Source organism: Pseudochaenichthys georgianus, chromosome 22, assembly GCF_902827115.2.
Source record: "Pseudochaenichthys georgianus chromosome 22, fPseGeo1.2, whole genome shotgun sequence".
NCBI lineage: Eukaryota > Metazoa > Chordata > Actinopteri > Perciformes > Channichthyidae > Pseudochaenichthys > Pseudochaenichthys georgianus.
In genome coordinates this window covers 25049646-25076221 of record NC_047524.1, presented here as the reverse complement: position 1 = coordinate 25076221, position 26576 = coordinate 25049646, and the positions used below count along the sequence as shown (strand labels likewise).

The 26576-nt window shown below is 41.6% G+C and overlaps 2 protein-coding genes across 4 annotated transcripts in view; one reads left to right on the top strand and one right to left on the bottom strand.

The window, feature by feature from the left end:
- rock2a (rho-associated, coiled-coil containing protein kinase 2a) overlaps nt 1–19056 on the top strand; it is a 65354-nt gene extending 46298 nt beyond the window's left edge. The window contains exons 15-33 of one of the 3 annotated variants that reach the window (XM_034112211.2): nt 17–263; nt 4916–5022; nt 5614–5773; nt 7783–7943; nt 8094–8278; nt 8366–8435; nt 10276–10379; nt 10546–10732; nt 11152–11245; nt 11334–11428; nt 11575–11763; nt 11918–12086; nt 12465–12535; nt 12644–12732; nt 13353–13431; nt 13509–13767; nt 14430–14643; nt 16024–16136; nt 16994–19056. In XM_034112211.2, coding sequence (XP_033968102.1) covers nt 17–263; nt 4916–5022; nt 5614–5773; nt 7783–7943; nt 8094–8278; nt 8366–8435; nt 10276–10379; nt 10546–10732; nt 11152–11245; nt 11334–11428; nt 11575–11763; nt 11918–12086; nt 12465–12535; nt 12644–12732; nt 13353–13431; nt 13509–13767; nt 14430–14643; nt 16024–16090 — 2547 coding nt within the window. In that variant the 3' untranslated portion in view covers nt 16091–16136; nt 16994–19056. The other 2 variants (XM_034112212.2, XM_034112213.2) reach the window with 2 other exon arrangements.
- Nucleotides 19057–19142: 86 nt separating this feature from the next.
- Nucleotides 19143–26277, bottom strand: slc66a3 (solute carrier family 66 member 3). The gene is made up of 7 exons (XM_034112214.1): nt 26042–26277; nt 24760–24842; nt 22479–22548; nt 22307–22364; nt 21893–22013; nt 20351–20392; nt 19143–19601 (listed from the first exon to the last, which is right to left on the bottom strand). Exons 1-7 carry the CDS (start codon nt 26185–26187, stop codon nt 19498–19500), a joined length of 624 nt encoding a protein of 207 aa, XP_033968105.1. The 5' UTR covers nt 26188–26277; the 3' UTR covers nt 19143–19497.
- Nucleotides 26278–26576: the final 299 nt, after the last annotated feature.

Here is a 26576-nt window from a genome sequence, read left to right as displayed (position 1 = left end):
GTTTCCTCCCCTCCAGCTGGATGAAGCCAACACGTTGTTAAGGGCAGAGTCGGAGGTGGCGGCCAGGCTCCGGAAGACGCAGGCGGACAGCAGCAAGCAGCTGCAGCAGCTGGAGGCCAACGTGCGTGAGCTGCAGGACAAGAGCTGCATGCTGGAGCGCAGCAAGCTGAGCCTGGAGAAGGAGTGCATCAGCCTGCAGGCGGCGCTGGAGACGGAGAGGAGGGAGCACTGCCAGGGCTCAGAGACCATCAGCGACCTCATGGGTGGGTGGCACACACACCACAACACACCACACCACAACACACCACACCACACCACAACACACACACACACACACACACACACACACACACACACACACACACACACACACACACACACACACACACACACACACACACACACACACACACACACATACACACCTTTTAAGGCTGTAAACAATCTGGTTTTTAGACCCGCCGGTATATTGCACGCACACCTTCACTCCATCTTGAGGGTCTCCTCCGCTCAGAGCCTGACCCCAAACATTGATGACCTTGCACCCAGATGAGGTGCCAAGTGTCTGAACTAGCATCTCAGAGCAGCACACTGAGTTTACATGGATGTTTCCTTCTGGACTTTTTCTCTCACGACAACAGGGCATGTTTGTTTTTTCTTTGAGGGAAATAGTTTTGTTGAAGCTGTTGTTGGCCTGTGGAGAAATGTAATCATGAGGAACGACTCCAGAAAAGCTGCAGATAGAGCCATAAGACATGACTCTGCAGATAGAGCCATAAGAAATGAATGCAACTGATTATTTAATGATTAATGTTGTTTTTATAGGCAATAATTTAAGCTTGGTTGGTTCCAGGTTTAATATGTGCAATAAGTTCATTTCAATAAGTTTTGCAATAAGCATTGAACCAGTCCGGCCCTCGACTAGTACCCATTTTTTTATTTTGGCCCACTGTGTATTTGAGTTTGACACCCCTGCTCTAGATCCTCTGTCTGGAGCCAGTGAACTACCGGGTTTTCTAGAATCTAGAGTACCCTGCAACCGAGGGAAACTCTGAAAGAATACGCCCACTGGCTACAAATCAATATATGATTGGTTGATCAAACTGTCAATGCAAACGTACGCTCTCATTCAGTGCAACGGCCAGGGCATTCTATCAAGGATGTAGAATACCTTGGTTGAAGGATATTCTACCCAGAGACCCAGAACAAGATCTGATCGGTTGCTTTCTTTTCTAACACAAAACCACTGAAATGCGTAGTGCACATGACACTGTAATATTACAGATCAACAACACAGATACCATTCTCATTTATTCGTTTTATATACATTTTATTTATATAATTAAATCAATTTTTTTTGTTTTATCTGAGTGTTCCAGGGTATTCTCTGAATACCTTGAAGGCCCTGACGGTTCGCCACTGATATATATATATATATATATATACTAATATACACTAATATATATCATATATATATTTTGGACATATATATATGATATATATTAGTTCTGTCAAAATTATCGCGTGAACGGCGGTAATACATTTTTTGAATGAATTGCGTTAAAATATTTAACGCATGTGCCACCAGTGGCAGGGTATGGCTGGGGTAGGCTACACCCATACCAAGAAATGGCTTAGCCCCACCATGAAAAATGATGTTAAAGTAAGCAAAATAAAGTCTGCCAACTCGCACGGAGTAAATTGCACAGACAGCAGTTAGTCAGATTGATTTCAGTCGCCACGGTTTTGAAAACTTTTGTCACGTAGTGATCGTCTTCTCAATAGAACATCTTTGATAACGGCGTGGTGTTGTTGCAGGAAGTCCCGACGGAGAATACTCTTGCTGTAGTACAGGGCAGAGCCATATAATAGTAATAATATGGCTCTGGTACAGGGGTGCACATAACTGGTACGCAGGTTATGTGCGTAATCTGAAATGCGTACCGTCACTTGTGTCACAAAGCGTATTTGCGTACCGACGTACTTGTGAAGCTTTGCCAGAAGGCGGTTAGATCACCGGACGACAGAGTCGGTCTCCGTGTGCACAGACAGGGCTGCTGTTAACGTCGGTCTGTACAACGGAACTGTGCCAAAACTACGCCAACCGGCTGCGGAGGGAGACTCCCCCCATCACTGGAGAACTGCGCTAAAACAGCTGATCACAACGTTCACACTCTGTGGTCACGAAGTACTCCACTAGCCCCCCCCCTCTGTCGACTTTCCAGAAGTACTCCCCCGTTGATAGAAATCAACACGTAATGAATTAAGACCCCACGGTTTGATGATTGATAGGTGTGTGGGTTGTCTTTCATTTTGACACGCAGAAAAATGTTATAATAAACATACATACTGTATGTTAAATGGATATATCCGCCTTCTTTCATGTATCTTTCCATTCCCACAACAATATACATAAAGAAATGGCATATTTTGGACATAGTTCGAATGGTGATTAATCATGATTAATTAATTTTTAAGCTGTGATTAATCTGATTAAAAATGTTAATCGTTTGACAGCCCTAATAAATATATATATAGAGCACTTTTCCAGTTTTAGAGACCCTTCAATGTACTTGTACATATACAAGTGGCATCAGGAGCAATGTGGGGTTACATGTCTTGCCCATTGACGTGTGGTCCAAACCACCTACTTTACAAATGGACGACCGCTCAACTGAGCCAAACATATCTCTATTTATAGATTTGGGGGCTTCAACAACCAAACCAAATTCCATTCCTAAATATAACATTTTAACACTTCAAAGATGTATTCATCAGATTCTCTTCCAAATACTTTAGTGAATTCTGATGAAACACTCTTTACATGGGCATAAATCAGATCCACCACATGGCACAATACGTCACTTCTCGAGCTGGTTATTACTCCCGTTATTTCCTTCCCAGTGGTGAATAGCATCACGCCAAAGGCCAGGAGTAGAGTTTTCATTAAAGCCAAATAACCATCTGCTGACAAGTACCATGACATTTCTAAAACTATTTTTTTTAAAGCAAGTCTGGCGCAGTGCTTGCTCCACAAAAACGCACTGGGGCAACATGGAATCCCTACAAGCCAACAACCAGCGTCTCTGATCTGTTTTATTAGTATTTTCTTGTGTAGCTAAAAACACAGCATCCTCAGTTGTTTACGACCGAGCCTGTTGGACAACAACACGTCCATCACTTCACCGGTTTCTCCTCTGCCTGGCGACATGCGTCTGTGGAGAGGCTCGTGGACCTTGAGATCAAAACATGTTAATGATCTTGAATATAGATTTTGGGTAAAACCATAATCTGTTTTAGAATTCTGCCTAAAGCGCATAGTTACCTGTGTTTTTATGAAGTAGAAATGTTATTACACACCTTGGATACAAAAGTGGTGTCTCAGCAGCTCACATGGCAGATGGACACAGACGTAGAAGGCAACAAAGAGTCTTTAAAAAAGGGTTTGCATCCAATCAGCAAACAACACAATCCATTTCTGCAAAGGCATCTGATATGTCCAGATACAAGGCTTAAGCCACGCTGGTTAAACACGTCTGTGTAGAGACAGAGCATGTCCTACTCCCTTCTTACTGTCCTGAATAACAACAGACAGGGTCTCCATTGCAGCTGGTCAGCAGGAGCAGATTGAATGTAAGTAACTGTACGAGGCTAATCATTTAACCTGAATCTGATTAAGGTGCTTCTGGGCCCATTGAGACGGCCATGTAACATCTTTATCTGATTGCTGTAATCGAGGTGAGGTCATACTCGAACCCAGGTTCCTGCTCAGCGTCCGCTCGTTCCAACAAGGAAAGGCCTCAGTTCACTTTCTGTTGGGTCAAAGTGCAGCTGTTGGGATGCAGTGACCACACGTTACACATTAAACAATGCTATTGCATCTGAGATGAAGTGCTTTCCCCCAATGCATCAGAATATTAGAGAAAAGTGTTCATGTTAATATTCAAATTCTAAAGATTGCCTTAAGAGAATAACTTTGAATATCAGGCAATTGTGTATGTATGAACAAACGTTGGAAACGCCTTGTTTGGACTCTTTTGTTTACTTCCATAACGAAGTGACATCATTGTTTTACCTCTGTGCTTCTATTGGCTAGCTCTCCATCACTTTGTACACGATAGGCTAAGGGTCGGGACATCTCTAAGAGGTGGACCAATCACAACAGTGCCCGCCAGCTAACCAATCAGTCTGCATGTTATCCAGATATGAGCTTCATTTAGTTCCAGCACACCACCTGGTAGCCTAAATGAATTATACATCAACATAGAAAGCTTTTTGCAGCATATGAAATCATTTTAAACCCAATTATTTGATACTTAAATGATAAACGCAAAGCTGACCAGCCCTTTGTAATACCATTGATATGAATAAATGAGCCAAACTTTATCTTTATCTACAACTTTATTGTAGTACACATTTCAGCACAGGGACAAAAGCATTGCACACCTGCGGTTCTGTCCACGTGGAAGTATCAACAGTGATTGTTTGGCGAATGAGAATTTGTGTAGACAAGAACATATATACTATATATTCTTTTTATAAACACAGACAATATATATTCCGTATGTGATAAAGTAAGTGGTGTTCAAAGAACCCAAATCATCATTTCATAATATGTCAATTGATTGAAGAAGTGAGTTGAATAATTGTCCATCACAAATGAAAACCTTAAAGGCGTCTTAATGTTTCTCAATGGCACGGATATTATGGGATATCCAGGGGGAAGGTTATATATACCTTTCCAGAACTAACAATGCTATATTCACTTTGTATTGCCGTACATTTTCTAAAAGGTTAAAGTCTGGCTGGATGATAAATCATAAGCCCTTATGTGTCTTGCTGGGAGTGCGTGTGTTGGAGGAGGTATTATTTGAATACTTTAAGTGATCTAAGGACTCTTGTTTTTGTCCTGCAGCACGTATCTCCTGCCTCGAGGAGGAGGCCCGTCAGCAGAGACAAACTTTGTCCAAAACTGAGGCTGAGAAGAGACAGCTTCAGGAGAGACACACCGACCTGGAGAAGGTAAACAAGAAAAGCCTGCTTTTATTTGCCTTATATGGACTTTATTTGTAACTTTTCTGTATTTACAACCTGGCAGGGTTAATGAATGTTGTATGAATACCTCCGGGTTGATTTCTTTATCTAAAACATTGACATCATTAATTAAAGCAGTGTGTTCGCTCGTTCCCTGCCGTCTTAGTTTGCTGCAGTATCACAACAGAGGTCAATGGATAATCCACAGGCTGATTTAAAGCCTTGTTCTTTAGACATTATTGTACAACTGACATTTCTAAGACGGTTTCTGATAGGCTTACTTAATCGCCGCCATGTTTAGCATTGTAAGTGTTTCCATGGATCAGCTGCTGATGTCTGTTTGGGTGCCTTAATAATCAAAAGGGTATCATGTACTTTAATCATTCAGTGCTTTCATTATTTGGTAAAGATTTCAGATGACATTCATTTAGGGCTCATTGTCTGACCTTTGCTTCCAGACGTCTGAAGTGAAGCTCATGGGGATGCTGGCATTATGATGCTATCCAGTGTGTGGCGCTTACCTGAGTTTTGCTCTGTTGGCTGCTCACAGCGTCTCTTTTGTTCGTGTTCTTTGCGCAGGAGAAGAGCAACAAGGAGATCGATCTGACCTACCAGCTGAAGGTGCTGCAGCAGGAGCTGGAGCAGGAGGAGGCCTCGCACAAGACCACCAGGGCCATGCTGGCAGACAAGAGCAAGATCAAAGTGACCATCGAGGGCGCCAAGTCAGAGTCCATGAAGGGTGAGGGCCTCTCCCGACGTCCTTGTTGACCTCCTAGTTTGGTCAATCACACAGAAGGTCTTTTAAAGGATAATCACTGAATGTAACATTAGTGAAGTCATCTGGCACCTGTGGACACTGAGGCCGATGCCATGCGCATCTCGATACGTTGCCTACGATACATTAACGATACATTTGAAGCACCATGCGATACGATTCACCCCTGTTGCGATACAGATCGATACGATGCAAAATAATGATACTTCAATACGGTGCGACAGAGGATTTTGTTTTATTCCTTATATGCATCAAATCATACATTAACAAAAAAGTGCTTTACATATCTGGTTCTCTCCACTAGTACTGCGTTTCTGTTTTACCTTAAACAAAACAAACACTTGGACCTTTCACAAACTGGCCTTTAGTGTAGTTCTGTTCTCTGTCTCCAGAGTACACTGCAACGTTATAACACCTCTCAGTTAAACTATGTAAGGATGCATTGCTCAGGATTAACAATGTGCAAATAGCAGCTACCGTAGTGCCATGCCCATCCAGCTGCTGCCTGATGTGCTGAACCCTCACCCAGAGGCTGACTCACCAGTGAGCAGAAAGCAGTGGTTTCTATGGGAACAATAAAGAATACAAATAACCTTTCACAAACAGGTTTTTCATAACTGCTTACAGTGAGGAAGACATTTAAACTGTTGTTGGCCGTCACAGGCTGCTGTAAACTAAACACCACCTCTCTGACAGAACACCTGTCTAACTTTCAGGTTTCTCTTTTCAGCCGCAGACCCCATGTCGCCTCTTTATGTGCGTCGCTAACTTCCTCGTACTACTTGTGTACTTTAACGCGGCACGGCATCGTTTACATTTTGTGAGCGATTTTTCAAGTTGACCGTCTTTCTTGAACAATCCGAAGTGTTGCCAAACGTTTGATTTGTAGGTGTTTTTCGGTGCGCTGTGTTTCTCTTTCTCCTCGACTTCCGTGTGTGTTGATCACTGAGACTCTCGGCCGCCGTAGTGCGAAGCAAAGATCAAAGGTCGTCTCTGCGGAGTGCTGACAGGATGAGGGGATTTTATATGAATGAATCGTTTTTTTACCGATGCAAAGACGCTACAATCGATGCATCGTGAGTTCAACCCAAACTGTAGCCGATGTGCACTCTTTCAACCGGTGCACTTGCATCTTGAACGTTTATGCCGGTGCCCTGATGCGACCGGTGAATCTTAACATCCCAGTGGACACGTCTGACGACACCTTCTTCCCTCGATACATTGCTTTGAGTCACATGATAATCAATTAATAATAATAATTCATTGCATGTATTCGAGCGCTTTTCCAAATGCTCAAAGCGCTTAACGTACATACAAAGTCCATTTCTTAAAATAGTATATATATTAATAATAATAATAATAATAATACATTTTATTTTTAGGCGCCTTTCATGACACCCAAGGACACCGTACGAGTTAAAAATAAAAAATAAAAAAAATAACTAAATTAAAAATAAATAAAATAAAAGCTAATAGGCAACAGAACAAGATAAAAACACAAACAGGAAGTCATTTATTTATCACTTATTATAATTGTATAACAATTTACATACTCAGTAATATTGATTTAAGGTTGACTTTTTTCAGGGTCATTTAACATGATTGTATCTCTAAGGGATAGTTTGGAGCAACAGCATTTGATACCGGTCCAGTTTGCTGCACATCCACTAAAAGTGATGTTGTTGTTGTTGTTGTTGTTGTTGTGTCCTGGTATAGAGACTGAAGCTTGGTGTGGTCTAAAAGACTTTTCAATGACATTGCTAAATATGTCAATGTTGACACGACACATGATGTCAGAACAAGACTTTGTTAATGTAACAATATTACAACAAGCGACAACCGAGCTTCTTTAATGTTCTCAGACACAAACGGTCCCATTTGAAAGCTTGAATAATGGGGGAAAGGGTTCCGGGGGAAAGTGATTATTTTCCATGACTTTAACATGTGGATAACATGTTGATATGATCAAACAGAGATGGAGCAGAAGCTGGCGGAGGAGCGAGCGGCTAAGAGTCGTCTGGAGAACCGGATCCTGGATCTGGAGAAGCACAGCAGCATGATGGACTGCGACTACAAGCAGGCTCTGCAGAAGCTGGACGAGCTGCGCAGACACAAGGACCGGCTCACCGAGGAGGTGAGGTATCCTCTGCAGGTTGTGTTCTGATACGAAACAAGTCTGGCAGCGTATGTAACAACGCGCCACTTGTTAGCTGATGGAAAACAGGAAGTACAGAGATCTAACTAATATCCTCTCATTCCCTTTGTGTTCTCTCCATTCTCTCAGGTGAAGAACCTGACGCTGAAGATCGAGCAGGAGACCCAGAAGCGGAACCTGACCCAGAACGACCTGAAGGCTCAGAACCAGCAGCTGAACTCTCTGCGATCCTCCGAGAAGCAGCTCAAGCAGGAGATGAACCACCTGCTGGACATCAAGCGCAGCCTGGAGAAACAGAACCAGGAGCTGCGCAAGTCCGTTCCCTTTTCTCTCCTTTCGAGCATTCATACTCAGCTTCATGTTTGAGATGACGAGTAATGTTGTTCTTTTTGTGACGGCAGAGAAAGACAGGACACAGACGGGCAAATGAAGGAGTTACAGGACCAGTTGGAAGCCGAGCAGTATTTCTCTGTGAGTCTTTATTCTGCCGTGTGATGAGTCACGTGGATGTGAAAGGGCAACACATAATGTTCTGCACCTTGCATGCAGCGTGTGTGGGCTGTGGTCTGCAACCATAGCACCATGGCCTTATGTCACTAGCTAATGCATGCTGCTATTTGGATTACATAGCTAAGGATGTCTTCCTACATGTGACCCGCTCCATCGGAATCAGTCGAAGTCTCAACGGCTCATTTCAAAATAACCGTGGATTTGCGTAAAAAAACATTTTTTCGGGGTTCGGGTGTTTTGTTTGATTTTAAACAAACAAAGTCTTGGCTTTCAGAATATGAAACTTTTATTTCCAAACTCACACGATAAATACATTCTTTAAGCTTGTAAAGGGAAGATGACAGGCAATCTGCTGTTCCTTAGCGCCGCCCCCCCTCACTCCGGCTGACATTATGAATGTAAGCGTAGAGTAATCATAGATAACACGGCAGGGTCCGTTACAGTTTGTTTTCATCTGATTTAAAATAAACAAAGTCTTGGCTTTCAGAATATTAAACTTGTTTCGGCAAATTCAGATGATAAATACAGCTTTGAAGCTTCGGCATGATTACAAACGAAGAACGGAGTGACTTAACATCACAGCAGGCGTAACAACAGCTGTTTGTTGTGAGGGTTTTCCCCGGGAAACAAATGCAATACACACAAACTCAAAATTACACAAACACACACACGTAGCTACACACTCGCGAGCTTGCCCCAGACCAGTAATCCAAACAAAAATATCTTCCATCTGTAGTATTTTGATCATTTGCTAATAACCAATCAGATCGATGGATTCCAGAGAAGAGGAAACTTTGAAGGCCTTTTTCTCAAAACGATGACTCGGTGACCGTCATTATATAATGGGACATATTTCGCTTAATATTTGGAGTACAACAACAATCCTGATATCATTAGAAAGCTAGGAACCCCCTCTTTCCAGCAGTGTATACAACTCAAAGTGTGTCTTCGGGTCAATGCGACTGATTTCGATCAGCAGGTCACATATGTGCTACATATGAATATCATGCTTTATAGAACCCACATTACATGTTTTCCTTGATTCTATTTTTCATTTGATCCAATCCAACTTTATTTATATAGCACTTAAAAACCTTCAGACCAAAGTGCTGTACAGAGAGATAAGCTCACACAACATCATATAAATACATTTAAAATACAAGATACAAACACAAAACAAACCAGAATAAACGTAATAATTAAAAAATAAATAACAGCCATATAATAAAATCAATAGACCACTGACAGCAAATCAAAGCAACATGGCTTATAGTTTCATATGGAAGCCATCAGAGGCCCATGAGGGAAGAAAACATTCTGGTTTTTTATATTCTGCATTAAACAGGAACTTGAGTCCATCTTGTAGCGGTGCCAGATTGATCCATCCAGGCTCATTTGTATCTGCAGTCCCACATGATCAAAGTCAGAAACACGTGAGCACAATTGCATTGCATCTTAAAGCACGTATCTGTATTATTAAACTCTAAATCGTTTTCTCCTTTGATTATGATTTAAGGACAAGTGAAACAAATGATTTGCTTCTGCCTTTTGTGTACGACAACAACAAATACTTACTTGGTAAAAAAAAATCAACTCATTTGAAAAATTATCCTGGCTTTTTTCCGCTTTTCTTTTTCAACCGATTTGTTTTCTCTCGGCTCTCAGGGTTTCCGTAGAATATACTTTATTCTCATTGTTACTTAGGAAAGGCGTTGTATTGCTTCTCTAGTGCCCCCAGTGGCAAAGCACAGTAGTAGACATCGCATCACATCGCGTGTATCTGTGCGTGTGTATTTTCCAGACCCTGTATAAGACCCAGGTTCGGGAACTAAAGGAGGATTGTGAGGAGAGGAACAAACTCTACAAAGACGTGCAGCAGTCTCTGCAGGAGCTACAGGAGGAGAGGTACAACATAAAGACGTTTCTTTTTTATACACTTTAAAAGTTAATGACAAAACCTCATCTGCTGTTTTGAAACCAAATGAGGAAGTAGCCATCAGTTAACATAAATCTTGATTTTTGGGATTCACTTGTTCAGCCTCTCATTAGTTTGTTTGAAAATGTCTGTCAGGGATTCGTTGGCTGCTCAGCTGGAGATCACCCTGACGAAGGCGGACTCGGAGCAGCTGGCGCGCTCCATCGCTGAGGAGCAGTACTCCGACCTGGAGAAGGAGAAGATCATGAAGGAGCTGGAGCTGAAGGAGATGATGGCCCGCCATCGCCAGGAGCTCTCAGACAAGGACATCACTATCAATTCTGTGAGTTGCATACACCCACAGTTGTTTATCACAGTAAGCGATGTGTAGCTCGCCTTGTTCCGGAAGCATCTCAATCAAGTTCAAGTCCAGCACATTTAAAAATCGGCTCAGTTTAACCACAGCTTGTAATTGTAAGGGAATACACTGGCGATCAATAAACAAGTTATAACAAGAACATTATAAAACCCCCTGCCAAAATGGTTATTCGTTTCTAAAAGTTGTACATGTTTTAGTTATGCTCACTTCAAAGCCACTAGACTCTACCGACAAAACCATGAATTGAACGCTCCATACCGCGTGAGACGCTGGTCCGACGCTGCCTTGATTGATACGTGTTATTGTCTTATTGTGAAACTTCCAAGCTAGCCCTTTAAAACGCAAACACGTAGTGAATATGAATATCTCCCCGCCCGGTGCAGCTGGAGGAAGCCAACAGGACCCTGACCAGTGATGTCGCCAACCTAGCCAATGAGAAGGAGGAGCTGAACAACAAGCTGAGCGAGGCAATAGAAGGTCGATAAAACGTTTTGCACCAAACTTGATTTGTATTAAAAGCAACATATTGTCAGGGATAACGTTACTTTGTGTTTTCACCTTTCAGAATCAGAGAAGTCGAAGGATTGGGAGCAGCAGATCAGCCAGATGAAGCAGGCCTTTGAGAAGCAGCTGCAGTCGGAGAAGACGCTGAAAACTCAGGTAACACTGAATGAACTTCCTTGTTATACACTTAGACGTCAGCTTGAGGGGTTCTGAGTTAAGAATGAAAAGAGACGTCACAACATGTCTGTACAACTCTGAAAACAGGCTTAAGCGTGAACCGTTTTACTCGTGTCCTCCTACAGGCCGTCAACAAGCTGGCAGAGATCATGAACAGGAAGGACCGTGGCGGAGGCAGTCGCCGTGGTAACGACACAGACTTGAAGAGGAAGGAGAAGGAGAACAGGAAGCTGCAGCTGGAGCTGAGGTCGGAGAAGGAGAAGCTCAACAGCAGCATCATCAAGTACCAGAGGGAGATCAACGAGATGCAGGCGGTCAGTTTCCCGCTGAGAATAATCACTTATCATTAATAACGTCCTTTTAGGCAACTGTCCAACTGTGTAGGATAATACGCTTTCTATAGACTACTACTGTGGTTCTTCTCCTCCTTCCGTATCTTTGACTGCTCCTTCTGTTCTTCGTGCGCAGCAACTGTCAGAGGAGAGTCAGATGCGCATCGAGCTGCAGATGGCTCTGGACAGCAAGGACAGCGACATCGAGCAGCTGAGGAACCTCCTGCAGACGCTCAGTGTCCAGTCCATGGACTCGGCCAGCATCAGCAGCGGGCCGGACTTTGATACCGATGATGCGTACGGAGGTGAGCGCTCTGAGACTGGGGAGTGTAACTGTGGCTCCTATCAACTCCATGTTCATTTGAGGGCTGTGCCGAATACCTACAATATTCCTTTAGTTCCAATGGCATTTACATTCAAGCTCAGCTGGTGTTTCTGCACAGTGAACATGCGTATCAGGCTCCATGTGGACAACTGGTGTCTTCTGTGTGGATCAGTTTCAGACTCGTGGATTCAAATGACTCCAGAACAGAGTCTAGAAATGGAATACATTGAAAAAAGATAGATATAATCATTGAGAAAATCAATAACAAAATATTCTGCTACCTCGATCCATATTGAATGGCCGTTCTGAAACAGGCAGATGATCACTGTGCTCACACACGTCTCTCCTTCTCTCTCAGAAACCAGGCTGGAGGGCTGGCTCTCGCTCCCTGTGAGGAACAACACCAAGAAGTTTGGCTGGGAGAGGAAGGTATGCAGAGAGGCTGCTCACATAACCTACAGCACTCTGATGCATCCTAACAAGTTCTCCATGATTTAACACAACCTCCCCAATGTGTGTTCTGTCCTTCTGCTGCAGTATGTGGTCGTGAGCAGCAAGAAGATCCTCTTCTACAACAACGAGCTGGACAAGGAGCACTCCATCCCCTACATGGTGCTGGATATAGAGTGAGTGTTCTCTGTGATGAGTCAAGTGCTTCCATGTCGTGTTGCATTGAGGTGCAGCTAAAAGCTATACAACATTTAGTGTTTTATTTATATATTATTCAACTGTGCATTACTTCTAATGAATTGGTTTATTGTAAATACAGATATTAGGATTATAGCTGTATATTTTGAGCAGTAATCTGGTTTTCACCACAGTAAATATTGTATACGTTTTTATTATTTATTGTTTTTATATATTGTAGTACATTGTGCAGTTTTTTTTTTTTTTTTTCCTTTGAAAACTTTAAATTAAACATGTTTCAAGAATTCATTCCTTCCAAACAACCCAAAATAATAATAAATAAATACAAAAAACTTAAAAATAGATATTAAACATATGATACATTTAAAAAAGTGTTAAAAAGAAACACCGAAATAAATAGAACGGGCAGTTTATAATAAATAAAACGGGTATAATCACATAATACTGCATCCACACTCGTTGGCAAAACAAACAACAATTATTTATCATTTTATTTGACTATATTCTTAAATGGAGCAGCTGTCACCAAACTCAACCTCCCCCCCGGATCAGTAAAGTATTCTGATTTTGAATTCTGAAACACTGTTTCTTCACACAGCAAACTCTTCCATGTGAGGCCTGTCACTCAAACAGACGTGTACCGTGCCGACGCCAAAGAGATCCCGAGGATATTCCAGGTCTGTGATCTATGGATTTCTTTTTTCTTTGTGCTGAAAGAATCAAACATTCTGAGTATCCCCGTTCCTCTTTCCAGATTCTTTATGCCAACGAGGGCGAGAGCAAAAAGGAGGCCGAGGACCCGCTGCCCAGCGGAGAGAAGTCCAGCTACATCTGCCACAAGGGCCACGAGTTCATCCCCACCCTCTACCACTTCCCCACCAACTGTGAGGCGTGCACCAAGCCGCTGTGGAACATGTTCAAACCCCCCCCCGCTCTGGAGTGCCGGCGCTGCCACATCAAGTGCCACAAAGACCACATGGACAAGAAGGAGGAGATCATCGCTCCGTGCAAAGGTAGGACGCTCCACACATCTATCGTATAACAGCTGTTGGTGCAGGTTAAGTGCAACTCTAAGATATAGAAAAAAGAATACATTTGAATTAAAACCAGTGTTGTTACTTCCACACACTCTGTTGAACATTTTACAGGTAATAAAACTGTTCTTTAAAAGTGGTTGACATCGTTAAACAAGTAAGTATGGCTGGGAAATATATCAATATTGTATCGCTATCTTGATACGAGACCAGATACCTTAGTATGTTGTAATATTGCATCATTGTTATCTTCTCCTGGTTACAGTAAAGTGTATCTTTGTGATCTTTCTACACTTTGATATTCTTCTTTTCTCCATCCAGTCATTATATCACCATTACTGATCATTTGTTATCAAAATTCTCATTGTGTAAGTATTTGGTGAAACCACCTAATAATAATGTTGCAATATCGATAAAAACAGTGGTCATATTTAATTCACGCCATATTTCCCAGACCCTAACCCTGCATATAAAACTAGGTACACCATAAGGAAACTAGTGACGTTACTACTCTTTACACTTTCTGTTTGGATGCAAGCTGCATCTCGTTGTATTTGTTGAATCTGAAGTCCAACGTGAGAAACCGAGGACAAGAAGCCCAGCAGCCCTACTAACTGAAAGCACTCGTCTCTCCCCTCCAGTGCACTGCGACGTGTCCTCAGCCAAGAACATGCTGCTGCTGGCCCTGACGCAGGAGGAGCAGCAGAAGTGGGTGAGCCGACTGGTCAAGAAGATTCCCAAGAAGCCCCCCCCACCTGAGCAGTTTGCACGCTCCTCGCCACGCGCCTCCATGAAGGTCCAGCCCAGCCAGTCCATGAGGAGGCCCAGCCGACAGCTCCCCGTCAGCAAGAGCAGGTAGCACAGCATGTCGCTTTGACTCACGGGCCAGCTTTAGAGACAAACAAGTATTTCAGTCATTTGTATGAAGTGTTGGGACAGTGTCTGCAGGAGGCATGGACAGGTTCTGGGCTTGACTACACGCCATTGGAAAAGGACTGTCTGTATACAGGTTAGAGTTTGTGTTGATGCTCTCTTTGCTCATGCTAACAGATGAACGGGGAAACACTCACGCTTCTATTGGCTAGCTCTACAACACATTGGGCTAACGAGCGGGACATCTCTAAGCGGTTGACCAATCAAAACAGAGCCAGCCAGCTATCCAATCAGAGCAGACTGGGCTCTGGTTTCAGACAGAGGGTGAAAAAGGTGCTGCAGTGTGAGAAAGAGCTTTTTGAACATGAAAGCATGCAGACACGTCCCAGTAGAGACACTTCATTCTGATATATACCTGAACATGAGCACATTACACGTGCACACATCAACACACACACTCTGTTGATGGATTAGAGAAAATGTAAAAATGATTTTGAAGAAACGCACGGCATAATCCAAAGCCGCGTAGAAGTTATTACTGGGTAACGCACCCTTCATGGCCACTGTAGCTAGTTCCCCTGGTGCAGCTGTTGTTCCAAAGGTTTTCCCTCCTGACTAATTGTGTTAGACACTATAATAGTATAAAGTATTTTAAAGATGCTCATAGTTCTCGACGAGTGCACCCACAGTCATCACAAAAGAAATAAGGATATGTCTGTACTTGAGGGACAGTTATATGAACGCAGCGGAGCCTTTCTTTAGAGGAGTATAAACGTCTTTTTGTATCAACATTTTAGAAGTGAGGGTTTTTTGTAGTGCGAGTTGTGGAGCTTTGGTCTCTGTATACACGATGCTTCTCCCATCTGCTCAGTCTTGTGTGACTCAGCATAACTTACATAACCCAAACGAATGAGAACAGGAGGCAAACTTAACACTTAAAAAGAATAGTTACCCTTTTTCTTGATGCTAGTTTTTATGAGCAGGCCATGAAAAACTAATCCTCCCTTTCAGATTGGAGGACTTTGGTCTCCAGGACTGGCACTGGGCTTTGGATGATATCGATGAGGATTGTTCCTCTATTCATTTCTGATGTATGGTAACACGTTGTGCCGTGCTGTGCCGTGCTGTGCTGTGTGAGGATTTCAGTGGCAGCGTACCACCGGGGGCATCTTCAATTTACACAGCGGCAGTTCCAATTTGCTTTCATTTGAAAAGAGACTCAAATTTGAATACTGATAAAAGAAATCAGAGTGCCAAGAGCCTCCGCTACGTGAGACCCATAGCGACGTCTGGTGCTGTTCTCCAGTCACATCATTCTGTTAACGGCCTTCTTTAAACATGTCTCCCCCTTCGTGACCTCAGCCCTCGCAGGTCAAACGGCTTCAAATTGAGACGAGAGGACACCCAGAGTACACAGTGGTACAGCTGACGACGTCTCCCCCCCCCTTTCCCTGTAAAAGACTCGATCCCTGAATGTGTGTATGTGTATTTCCAACCAAAAGGGGTCTTTTTGCACTTGACTGTTGAGACACAGTCCTGGTTGTCGGTGGGGGGCTCTGTCCACATGCTGGGCCCAGTGCATGCCGTCAGGGTCACTCAGCTTGAATCACCTTCGCACTGGGTGTTTCTTTTAATTACATGTGTTCTTTTCAGAACTCATTGTAGGGAAGAACATCAGGGGCATTACTGATTGTATTTAATCACCATATCTCTGGCATGTGTTTTGATGTGAAATAAGGTCTTCTCTTTTTATTTTAATGTTATTTCATCATTGTTTGCAATAAAAGGACTTGGGGTAATTCAAAAGGGTATAACATAGTTTCATCTTTCAGCCCTGATGTACTTATTCAGATACAAAAACATATATTTGGTATGTATTAGGAAGTGTCTTCATGATGTAGTTTGTCCACCAGAGAGCACTGATGCCTTTGTTTTTCAACGTGTCAGATGTCTCTCAGGATATATCACTGCCCCTATTGTTTAAAACATGAATTCAAGGGGTGGTTATAATTAAAACAATGTATGTAAAACTGCGTTAGTGAGGTAAACTTTGATCAAAACTTAGACAAATGATGTCTTACATTAACTTCTACCAGTTAATCTGTTATTGATCTGGTATGAGAAAAGAGGACTCGTGTATTATTGGTTGACTCTTGATTTAATGTAATTGTGATAGTCATTAGCGAAGCCAAGTATATTCAATATATCTTACCAACAATTCAAAACTAAGTGCAGGGTCCTTCACTTGGTGCATTTACATCCTGAGGACATGTGGTCATCCTGATCAGTGGTTGCTGTGTCTAACGTCACATCTGTCTCTCTCTTCCTCCAGTTAACCACGCTTGAGATCGCAGCGCACCGTGGATGTGGTGGTGGGGGGTGTCCTCCTAAATCAAAGACTACACAAAGCTCCGTTTGCAGATCAGCACCTGAACCCATCACATCTCCACAAGCCACCCGCCGTGCTTCAGCCTGTGACCGTCAGCATTCCCTTCTTTTACCCGTTGAACTTCTTTTCGGGGCATTTCCAACGGTAATGAAATTCACCTGAGCACCGCGACCTCTACACCATGATGGATATATTGTAAGAGTATTAGCTCCTCCCGGGCCCTCCACGAGACCTATGAAGTGTCTCTGAGGGCTGAAGTGGCTCCTTCAGCTCCCACAGAACACAAAAGAGCTCTTATGAGCCGACAAGGGGACACACTTACCTCACAAGGACACTTTCCGACTGAAGGACCCGACAGAAAAAACTCCTCACCGCCTTTGGGGATTCTTGTGGCCAAAAATAAACGTGGGTATAATGAACAGTATGAAGGGTATAAAGGGGGAACACTACACTCGTTCTGTAATGGCGGAAGACTTGATCTCACTTATCCAAACTCTTTTATTGATTGTAGCTTCCCACACCTCTGCTTCCCACGGGTCACCAATTGAATAAGGTACTTAAGCAAAGCAGCTGTGAGCGGAAGGCGTGTCCTATTCCTCCCAGGACTCAGCACATCATTCCTTGAGTGCCTCTTATTCAGATTTCTGACTCGCTCTGGATCACCACGTGCTCGTTACAGGTGGCATTAGATTAGACATGAGATCCTCACAACCCCGTAATCTTTCAAACCTGCACTGTCAGTTATGAGGGTTAATGTTTACTGAATTCAAGGGGTGCACCGTTAACGCTTCTCTGATCCGAGCTCCACTCATTGTTTGTTGTTTGAATGTACTGTACCAGAGACGACACGCAGGCATTGTATTACTTTATCCAAATGTACTTGACTGAAGCCTGCCCTCATCACAACTCCTCTGAGTGAACCTGCACGTGTTTGCCTTTTCAGGCCTCCACCTCTTAGGATCTGGGGGAATCCACACGGGGGCTGACAGGCGCAAACAGGCTACCCAACATATCTCCATCGGGAGCAATGCACTGAAGTTACCAATACGCTGCAAATATAAAAACACAAATGTGCCGAAACACATGCTTGGTGATAAATGCCCATACACATGTCAAAACACCACGGACACGAGGACAGTAAAAGGTGACGCACACAGCTGGGACGGGAGCGCTTGTTGACGTTCGGGGGTTAATAAAGTTGGCCAACTGTCTCTGGAAACTTGCCTAAAATGTTTCATTTGCTTATTTGAACAATTTGATCACTTCTGATATTATTGCAGATGTGCTGTAAGCTAGCAAGCTGACGTAGCTCACCTACTCATTTCTAGTATACTGACAGAACACTTCTGGAACAGGCTAACTCTGCAACAGTTGGCCAACTAGCTGTGTGCGTCGCTTTGAAGTGTATCCGCTTCTGTTGTGTTTGGAGCTTCTTGCAGCGTCTCGTTTACACGGCGCTAAACATGTATTGTCATGTTGGTGAAGATGTTTCTTTATATTTGATTCGTTTCTGAAGCTGCTGCATGTTTCTCCTAATGGAAGTGTGTTGGGCCGTTGATGGGTGTTTGCAACTATCAGCCTCCGTAAATCTACCCATAAGAAGCAGAAACAATGAAAGTTATGCAATCATATCCCACGAGTCAAATACTGAGCAGCACTATTCCATTCAAGGGTTTTCTAAAAGTGTTCGGTCCTGATATTTTTGTATTAAAAGTAACCAAACTCGAGTTTGGGCACATTGTTGTGTATGTGGCTTATATAGCAGGTGGAGAGTAACTATGTGTGTGTGTGCGTGTGTGTGTGCCGAGTGCTCTATCTTTAACCAAGAAGCATGTTTTATACATATGAATATACACAGTCTATATTTTACATGCCATACAGTGCACATTATATTATTTATACAGCCTTGTCCACTTTGTATTTAAGGGCTCTACATCCAGATTGCATGTTTGCTACCAAACTGCTCTATAATAATAACTTCTTCAACAATAAAGACATGGATGTGCCTTTTGGTTTTGGATTATTTTTCTGTTTTAAAATAAATAATTTTGTAAAGGTGTGATAACTTTGGGTTTTTAAAGTGTGAGACAAATGACCACAATGTACTGTTTTATTCAAATAGTTCAGATAAGGAAAGCTTTACAGATTACAGTATTTCTCATTGCATAGAAAAATGTTCTTTATCTAATAACACTACATTCTGTCACATACAGTAGGAAAAAGCATTGTTTTTTTGTCACTGAAATGTTATAAAAAAGATATGTGGGGTTTAAAAGCGAGGTAAAAAAAGCACATTTGATGGGTAACTTAAAAAAAAAAAAACCTGCCTACCGTCTTTACATGTGAGGTTTGTTTTTCAGTCGTGTGCAGTAACGGAGATCTCTGCTACACAGATCTGGGACCAGCTGGTTTACAGGACAGTCCGGCTCAGGGTCCCCCCTCCAGCTTTAGTCCTCCTTCTTGGAGCTGCTGCTGCGCTGCCTCTGGTAGTAGAGCACGGTGAGCAGCACCCACATGTTGAGCAGTGTCATGACGGCGAACCGCACCAGAACTGTGACAAAGAGACACGTTTTTTTTTATTAGATTTCAAATACTTAAGCAAAGAATATAAGTAGACACACTTAACATCATGATATTGTTTTTTGTGCAAGTTACAGGTGGTAAAGGGTTTAAAATGTCACCATATTTCATTTAAAGTTGACCTTTTTCCTCTACCAAAAAAACGAGAGGTTCCACCTTCTCTGCAAAAATGAACACTTCTTCAAATGCAAGCAGAAAAAAACAAACTTATTTTGCACACATTGGAAACTCGTCTGTTTATTACATTTGGCCTATATATTGGTTTGAAGTTTCACAGTTATTATATTTTAGTTGACTTACCCTTTACTTCTGACACGATGGGAATAACAATACTGATTAAGTACTTCAGTTTTATGTAAATATGTAGCCATTGGATGGATGGAACAAGACCAATAGGCAGAGGTCCAAAAAAAGGACACGAGATGCAAAGAAGGCAGATGGACACAGAAATGACCACAAAGAGATGCAAAATAGCCAAAAAGACCACAGACACCAAACCCAACTCCACAAAGACGCACCACGAGCATCAAAAGGTCAAATCAAATCACATACAAAGAGAAACAAAGCACCAGATCACAAAAGAAATCCTTGGTTCATGTAAAACTATGCTGATGGTTATTCAGGAAACAAATCTTTTGAAAGGGTTGCCTCTGAAATGTTTCTAGAGATCTGTGGGGACCCTGCACACCCCACAGTCATTTGTTATTCAGGTTGACTCACCCTGCATGTCTCCAGTCGTCACTGTGGTGGTGTAAATCCGTGCTGAAACAAAGAGGAAGCCGCGTTAACCACATCCTCGTCAAAGAGAGCGTCTCATATTTCATTAATGAAGTGAGGAATTGCTAATTTATGAAGTTAGGGGCGGGGTAAAGAGCACAATACATATTCATGCGCTAACACATTAACAGTCCTGTAGGGAGAAGAACATCTCATAAATTGGTTTAGCACTTCTGAATGTATTAGAAATGCTAACATGAGGGAGAAAGATAACAGGAGGATATTGGTGTTTTGAAAACTGGATCCTAGTGTACTCTGGGTAATATAAGACTTAATTAACCTAAAGTAAATTGCTTGTTATAAGGCATATTCCAAGTGTATCTAGAAATCCCCATGAAACTTGCCAAGTTTATAATTAACTTAAAAGAGGACTTATTATGCTAATTTTCAGGTTAATATCTGTATTGTGTGCCTCTACTACTGTGACATGTTCACATGCTTTAATGTTCAAAAAGGTATTTATTTTTCTCATACTGCCTGTATATGTAATATGTAAACAAGGCATTGTCTTAAGTTTGTGCCAATTTGCAAACATTTCCGATCATAAGATAAAGCCAGATTCAAAATTAAGTAATTTTGTAGACGGTGAAATGTTTTCCCAGAGTGCATTTTGGATATGGTTTTATCTCCACATGAATCTGAAAATACAGTCAACAGCCATTACTAGAAAATCCCCTTCTGCCATGTTTTTGGAACTACAATGTTCCATAAATAAGACTTTGAATTCTATATGAGCAAACACTGTAATAACCTTTAGAATATAGATAGGAATGAAACTGAAAGTGCTACATATGTGGAGATTTGAAGGCATTACCTATCGCTTACCAGGGGTTTTTCTAGAAAAATATAGTATGAGGGCGCTGATCTTGTATAAAAGATATATCAATTATCTCGAGAACATGTTGCCAGTATACAAGATGGACGTTGGAGCTCCGTAAAAACAAAGCTGTCTCTGCCGCCTGACGGTCTATTTGACACAATTTTCATATTTGAGAAATTATACCGTTTTTGACGAACAGAAATATTGTTTTCTGGTATCACACAGGGAAAATCTGTATTTTTGTATGCGGGCACACGCGAAAGTAAGAGGGCGCCGCGCCCCTGTTACTCTGTTTAGACAAATCCTGCTAACTTTTGTAGATTTTTGCGGGAATCTACAAAAGTAAGTAGTGTAGTTACAAACGACTACATTTGTACTTTGGATGTTTTCTTTCCACCTGCCTGACAAAAAACACATTCTGTACGGAAAATAGCCACAAGTCTCAACCAGTAAAGTGAAAAAGTGATTTTTCTCTGATTCTAATTGATCAAATGAGGACGTTGGAGCATTTAATAGCCATAGAGCCACAATATTGAGGCAATGGTGGAGAACAAAACGGAGCTGAGAGGAGTGAGTTTGGGTTTGAATTCAAAGTGGTTACCCCTGTTCTTCTGTTGGGAGCTGGGAGGTCTTCTTTGTTTTCATGTCCAATGTGTGATACTCACCCATACATGTGAAGGTAGCCATTGCCCAGGAGAGGGCGCTAACCTGTCCTGCGTCCTTAGACTTCCACATGCACTGCAGCTGGGCACATTTACTGGCTGCACTGATGAATGTGCACAGGCTCTGTGGAGAGAGTGGAGGTCAGACTCAATAAACATTCACTATATGGTTTATAAAGTTTCAAAACACTTTGTGTAGCCTGCAAACACTTTTATTTTCAGATAGAAAGCAGTTGAAGGATCTCAGACAAACTAACCAACAAAGCTATTTGGCATTCATAAAGCCTGTGTGTCTTCCTTTGACACACCAGGTGAAATGAGGTCTGGATAACTTCCTGTCCAAATCTCCACCTCATTGCTCCTGACCTCTCTTTGCTTACTTTGTGACTTATGATTGACGTTAGAATGATTCATTACCATGGCCGAATCTATGATCCACTTCTCCAGAGTGAGGAGCCTCCAACCCCCGACAAACCTGAACACATTGTGTTAAGGCCATTACACGTGACGTACTGTAAAAGGCATCACTGGGTCATTGGTTTTTGTTTACAGAGGGAACACAATTGTATTTGAGGTGATGAAAGGATACAGCAAGGTGTAGAGGAGGCTCTGCTTCAGGCTGCCGTTGTAGTGCAGGATGAGGAGCAGGAGGATGGCATCTGAGGTCACGGGGAGATGGAACAGACACATGATCAGTGGACTGCAGGCTTTCATTTCCTTTGAAGGCGTACCAATATCAGTTCTTACTGTGTCATTAACTCAACCTGAAACCACATTCTCTGCTTCAAAGTCGTTCTTATATTTTCTACCTCAGACCGTGTTTAAGAAATGAACGTAGTCACGGACCATTTTGAAGGCGTGCCCTTTGTTACTGTTGACCCGCTGATAGACATTCTTCCAACTTGTTTTTTTTTTTTTTCGGTACCAGAAGCTCAGTTTGACCAAACGCTGAACAAGGTTTTTAGGCAACATAACTTGCATGAATTGAAAACACTATTTAAAATGATAAGTTCTAAGAAGAAACGGGAGACTTACCCAAACCATACATTAACGCCCTAAACCCTGAACTTTATTTTCTATACAACTCTAAATGGGACCATAATTCAAAGTCATGATGTATTCAAGAAGACTTGAACCTAGCAATTGAGACTAAAAACTCATTAGGAACATTTTCAATGAGGTAAGAAATCTGGTGAGAACTAGGTTCATTTTCTGGTAGACTTCTATACAATCTGATTTATTTACAACCAGTGGAGTTGCCCCCTCCTGTCTATTAGAGATAATGCATGTTTAACACTAGAACCGCCAGAGGTCGCTGTATACCTAAAACCGCCAATGGGTAAAATGTACCCGCTATTGATTTTCAAGGTACAATGTTCTTTTATTTATCCTACAGAACAGTGAGTTTTGATCGCACAGGGATGAAACTTATACCAATAGAATCTGTGGACTCTCAGCTTTTCATATGATATAGTTTGTGCAGATAACATGAAGTATAAAATATCGCTAAGAGTGCTGATTTAAAAACGCTTGGTGTTAGACTTGTGTTTTTTTTAGGTACAAATCTCTCTATAACTATCTATCAATCTATCTGTAATGTTCTGTTCTATGGATATATAATTGTCTACATAAACAGACGACGCGGACTACTTCTCTCATTCAGAGTGTCCATCTTTATTCAAGTCACGTAACCTGCACACATGCATTACGTCCTCAACGTGAGCTCAGTCATCCAAGATCTTGTATTCTCCAAGATGTTACACTATCTATAACTATCTCTCTCTCTCTCTATCAATATATCTATCTATCTATAAGGAACCGCAGTAGACAAAAGGCGTTGCTATAGCAACACGTCATGTTTACGCTGCATTTTCTATGAGGTAAATATTACCCGCTGGCAGATATAGGTATAAATGGCAATTTTGTTGGCGATTTTTTCAATCTGACTTCATATTGACAATTGTTAACAGAGAGTGCTACATAACACACTTTCAAAAAAAGTCACGAACTGGGAGACTTTAATATGTTATTGAAAAAAAGTTACATACAATCAAAAAACAGCTGCGGGTAAAATGTACCCGTTGGCGGTTCTAGTGTGTTAAGGCACTTCCACATTCAACAGTTTATAACATCCTAATAATGACAGCTTAACCTTCTCTATATCGCCTCGTTCACACAATAAATCAACAATATAAATACAACAGATCATAAGCATTTCGTTCAAATGCGATTTAAAATGCTCAGGTTTTACACCTCTTATGAAATGTAGACTACATTTATTACGGAGTTTATGTCCCAGCCAACAGACTCATAGATCGTTGGCTACTGAGAGATATGCAAAATACACCGCATATTTCGACACAAACCTGCGCTGTGGATTTTCAAAACAAAATACAGTAAAACTATGGTCGCAGGCCCAAGTTTAACTCTGAGGCCTGCATGGTCTGCCTACAAAACAAAAATAAAAAAACGTTTTTGCAGCCCCAACAACAGCCTCCGATCATCAACAGACTTCATGCAATGCTTCATCGGATGCATATATTAGATAATAATCTCTATCTCACTCCTAACACATCTAAATCTACTTTCAGCATGGATAAATGTTCATAAAATACATCCATTGTTTGTTCTATATGCTTCTTGAAATCTAAAAGAAAACACATCGTTTTTCTAGAACAGATTACAAATCGCCTGAAAATGGAACATGTTTGACGAAGGTGTTGCATGCAGTCGAAAGTGAAGCTCGCTCCATTGCGAAGATATTCCCGCGAGAGTGCGGAAAACTACAATTAATTCACTAGCTTATTTAACTCTGGCTTCAATTACTTCACTAGACAGGGACAATGGAGGTTTAAGTTCATCCAGCTCACCTTGTGCAATGAGGATTGGATATTCCAGGTATGTTGGCAGTGGGTAGTCATAGTACATCTGGTACGTTATAAAAACAATATACCTGGAAAGAATAGGGGGTCAGGTTATTGCATTGTGTTATAATGTTAGCTACTGAATAATATGTTTGACATTCAAGAGCAGACAAGGCAAAAGCTGGGTGTGTGGCAGAAGAAGCCTGATGCAGTGGAGGGGGATAATTGAATAAACTAGTTGTGGTCCTAAGCATAAGTAATTCCTGAGTCTCAACAGCTGAATGCCTGCTCACCAAGCTTACATGCAGATGGATGCAAGTTTACAGGCTGCTGGTGTGTTCAGTCTTTATGTGCAGGCCTGAGGAAATAATTCAAGGTTGCCATATTATAAGTCTCAGATATAGAAAACATGTCTCTGAAGTGTTTGGCTTGAAATACCAAACAGATCATTGTAGCATCCCATAAACCCCTCTGTTTCAGTCTTGTTCCAAAAGTGCTGATTCTGCATCTGTAGCTTTAACCCCCAAGCCTGTTTTTGAGGTCTCGGGCTCGAAAATTACATTCCCAGAACAAATGACCTTACCTTAACTTGGTTGGTTATTGGCTAATGGTTACACAAGCCAAAAAATCTTTATGACATCACAAAGTGGCCAAAATCTGATCACACTGAGAAACTATACACCCTTACAGATACATGAGAGAGATGATATGATCGTAGTGTTAAACCTTCCTTCACGGTTGGATGATTTTTTATTAAGCAGCTTTTCAATTAAAAAAATCAGTCAGTACAATTCACTGTCCTATTTTACCCTCAAACTGAAAATAAAACTGGCTTTTTATCCTTGCAACATAATTACTTTTAGGGTGTGCTCGTGAATACCCTTCATTTACCAAAGGCAAACAGTGGGGTAGTGAAGTTGTTGGAGCTAAAATGCAGGGGTTTTCATAAAAAGGTATGGTGGCTAAAATGTATGCCGAATTTACCATTATGAAAGAATAATTAAGTATCGTTTTATATCAAATGTAAGGACATATTAACCTTTTCCTAAAATCTAATTAATAATGATTTATGAACATTTTAAATGGAGTTTGGAGCATAGGTTTAAAGGCGGGGTTCTTTACACGAGAGAAGTAGCCGGTAACAGGAAGACAGCATCACATCCGTCAGCATTAATAATAATAAGTAATGCACTGCTTACCTCAACACTTTAGATACAATTGATTTAACTTTGCATATAAATTGCACATTTTAAAGGTCAATAACTGCACTTAGTGAAAACTCACATACCCGAGCAGTTCGAGGAGTAGACTGTTGAAGCTGACTCCTGCCGAGGACTTGGCCCGCATCAGAGCAAATATCTGCGGGAACTTGAGCACCATGCACAGCAGCAGGGTGCTGAAGTTAGCCGCGTGCAGCAGCGTGTCGGACTGCATTGTTAAACACTAAATGTGACCTAAAACTTGTAAGATTTCCGACGATATGGCTAAAAGTGGCAGCCAGATGCTGCTGCGTTGTCACCAGTGTCAAGGTATATGTATTTAGGAAAGACTTCCGTTTTGTCCTTTCAAAATAAGACCTACTCCAGCTCCATACTACTAAAGGTGACATTTATAAATATCAAACTATTAATTAATGTATTTCCAGTCCCCAGTTACATTACCAAAAATATATAAAATAATTATGAATAATAATACTAGTTGTTATTACTATTATTATCATTATATAATTCTTTTTAAATTACAAAAATGTATATGATAGTCAATTCACCCCAATTTACAAACACTCATTCCCATAGAAGCATGTGCATTATTTACCAGATTAC